The sequence below is a fragment of the Triticum dicoccoides genome, chromosome 6B (assembly GCF_002162155.2).
Source record: "Triticum dicoccoides isolate Atlit2015 ecotype Zavitan chromosome 6B, WEW_v2.0, whole genome shotgun sequence".
Lineage (NCBI taxonomy): Eukaryota > Viridiplantae > Streptophyta > Magnoliopsida > Poales > Poaceae > Triticum > Triticum dicoccoides.
The window spans coordinates 152935784-152937893 of NC_041391.1; the positions used below are offsets into that span (position 1 = coordinate 152935784).

The 2110-nt window shown below is 44.8% G+C and overlaps 1 protein-coding gene across 1 annotated transcript in view; it reads right to left on the minus strand.

Annotated features, from left to right (window-relative positions):
• The window catches only part of LOC119326537 (polyubiquitin 11), a 2601-nt gene extending 1174 nt beyond the window's left edge, over positions 1-1427 (minus strand). Inside the window, exons 1-2 of the mRNA XM_037600173.1 lie at positions 1278-1427; positions 4-341 (exon numbers count right to left, since the gene is read on the minus strand). Coding sequence (XP_037456070.1) covers positions 4-341 — 338 coding nt within the window. The 5' untranslated portion in view covers positions 1278-1427. The remainder of the gene's footprint in view (positions 1-3; positions 342-1277) is intronic.
• Positions 1428-2110: the final 683 nt, after the last annotated feature.

Sequence of the window (2110 nt, forward strand, 5' to 3'; positions counted from 1 at the left end):
GGGGGGATGCCCTCCTTGTCCTGGATCTTTGCCTTCACATTGTCGATGGTGTCGGATGACTCCACCTCAAGCGTAATGGTCTTGCCAGTGAGGGTCTTCACAAAGATCTGCATGCCTCCACGAAGACGGAGGACAAGGTGGAGGGTGGACTCCTTCTGGATGTTGTAGTCAGCAAGGGTCCTGCCGTCCTCCAGCTGCTTGCCAGCAAAGATGAGGCGCTGCTGGTCCGGGGGGATGCCCTCCTTGTCCTGGATCTTAGCCTTGACATTGTCGATGGTATCAGACGACTCGACCTCAAGGGTGATGGTCTTGCCAGTGAGGGTCTTGACAAAGATCTGCATCTGCAGAGAATAATCACAAACAGTATGGTGAGCCTCTAGAAGCAGACCAAGCAAACCCACATTATAAATACTAATGCTTCTATACATCTATACATCAAGCAATAGAGAATAGACAAACAGCAGCAGCATATTTTCTTGATGAATTGAACAGAAAAGGCAGTATAATCATCAGAGGAAGATGTACACACATTATTGGGTTAGATAATAAAGAGTTTAAGCAGATCTATCAAGGAGGACGACAGATTTAGTAGAGAAATCATGCATATGAGCAAGCAAACTAACATTACAAGTACGAATGAATTTTATAAGCCTTTATACATCACGCTATAAAGGATAAACAGTGGGCAGCAGCATATTTTCCTCATTAATTAAAGAGGAACTGACAGGCAATGCACCCCAGAAAATCTACAGACATCTTTTATCTAAAGGATTCCACATAGCTGTCGGATATTATCATCATCCAAAAAATAAACCTAGCTTAGAGAGAGAAAGCAATCAACAATCCTAGGACTATAAGTTTAGGACGATCCTGGTACAACAAGAATATGATCACGAGCGACGGATCTGGCACAAGGCAACAAGAATATGAAGACTTCGAATCTATCAAGCAGGAACGGGCGTCCTGGTAGTAGTGGTGAAAGCATGCATATGAGATGAGACGGCGTCATGAGTTGGCCCCGAAGACGAACAGATCTACCCCCTGATAAAAATTGCAGTAAAAAACACGACGTCTACAGGCATAACCCCGACGGATTCATCTACACGCATAATTCCTACGAATTCGCACCTATCTAACGATTGATCGGGACAACAAGTTTCGTTCCCGCAACCCCAGATCGGAGCAGAACCGGGCAAAATTCGGCGGTAATAATCCTCCAACTACCAGGGAGACGTGGATCCAGACGGTACGGGGAGAGGGGAAGGGGGTCGCCGTACCTTGGGGCGGCGGGGAGGACCGGAGGAAGGGGAGCTGGAGTCGATCGGAGACGAGATTGGCTTGGGGATTTGTTGGTTCCGTTCGTCGGAGCGGTGGTGCGGAATGGATTGCGGGGTGGGAGGTGGGTAGGTATTTATGGCGGCTGGTGACGGGCCGGGGCGGAGAAGGAATCCCGTGCCGTGACGCTCCTTCCTTTCTTCCGCGTCGGTGTTGCTACGTTGACGTGGCGTAATTTTGGCCGTTCACTTCTTGAAATCTATATCTATATCTTTACCTCTTTATCTTTACCTATATATATATATATATTATATATTTATATTTATATATATATTAATAAACTACCGATCGCTTCTGGTCGTCCGTCAAAAAAATTGCCCCCGAAGTTCGCATTAATTACCCACTACGCCACCGGTAAGTTAGGAAAAACGATTCGCTGTGGCTGCATCCGCGTCCCGTCTGGTTAATATAAAGCAACACTCATGGATATATTAAATGTACGTGACTAGCTGGGTGGTTCGAGCTTGTGTCGTGCCTCGGGTAGACCAGGGTTCGAACCCTGCACCCTTTTTGTTTTTTCTTTCTTTTCTTTTGGCTGCACCACGTAATATTCAGTTAATAAGAAGAAATCCCCTCGCATAAAAACATATCATACATATGTGCTTCACTTAAATGTAGCAACTTGATGAGGTTCTAAATTAACTTAAGGTAGTGTGCTTGCCTTTTGATGATATATGGTGTAATAAATTTGTCTCCTTTAGTATTTTTGTACTAAATGAATATAGTTCTAGGTGTTCCTTAAGGGTTGTTTTTTTATTTCTGCTTCTTATATTGT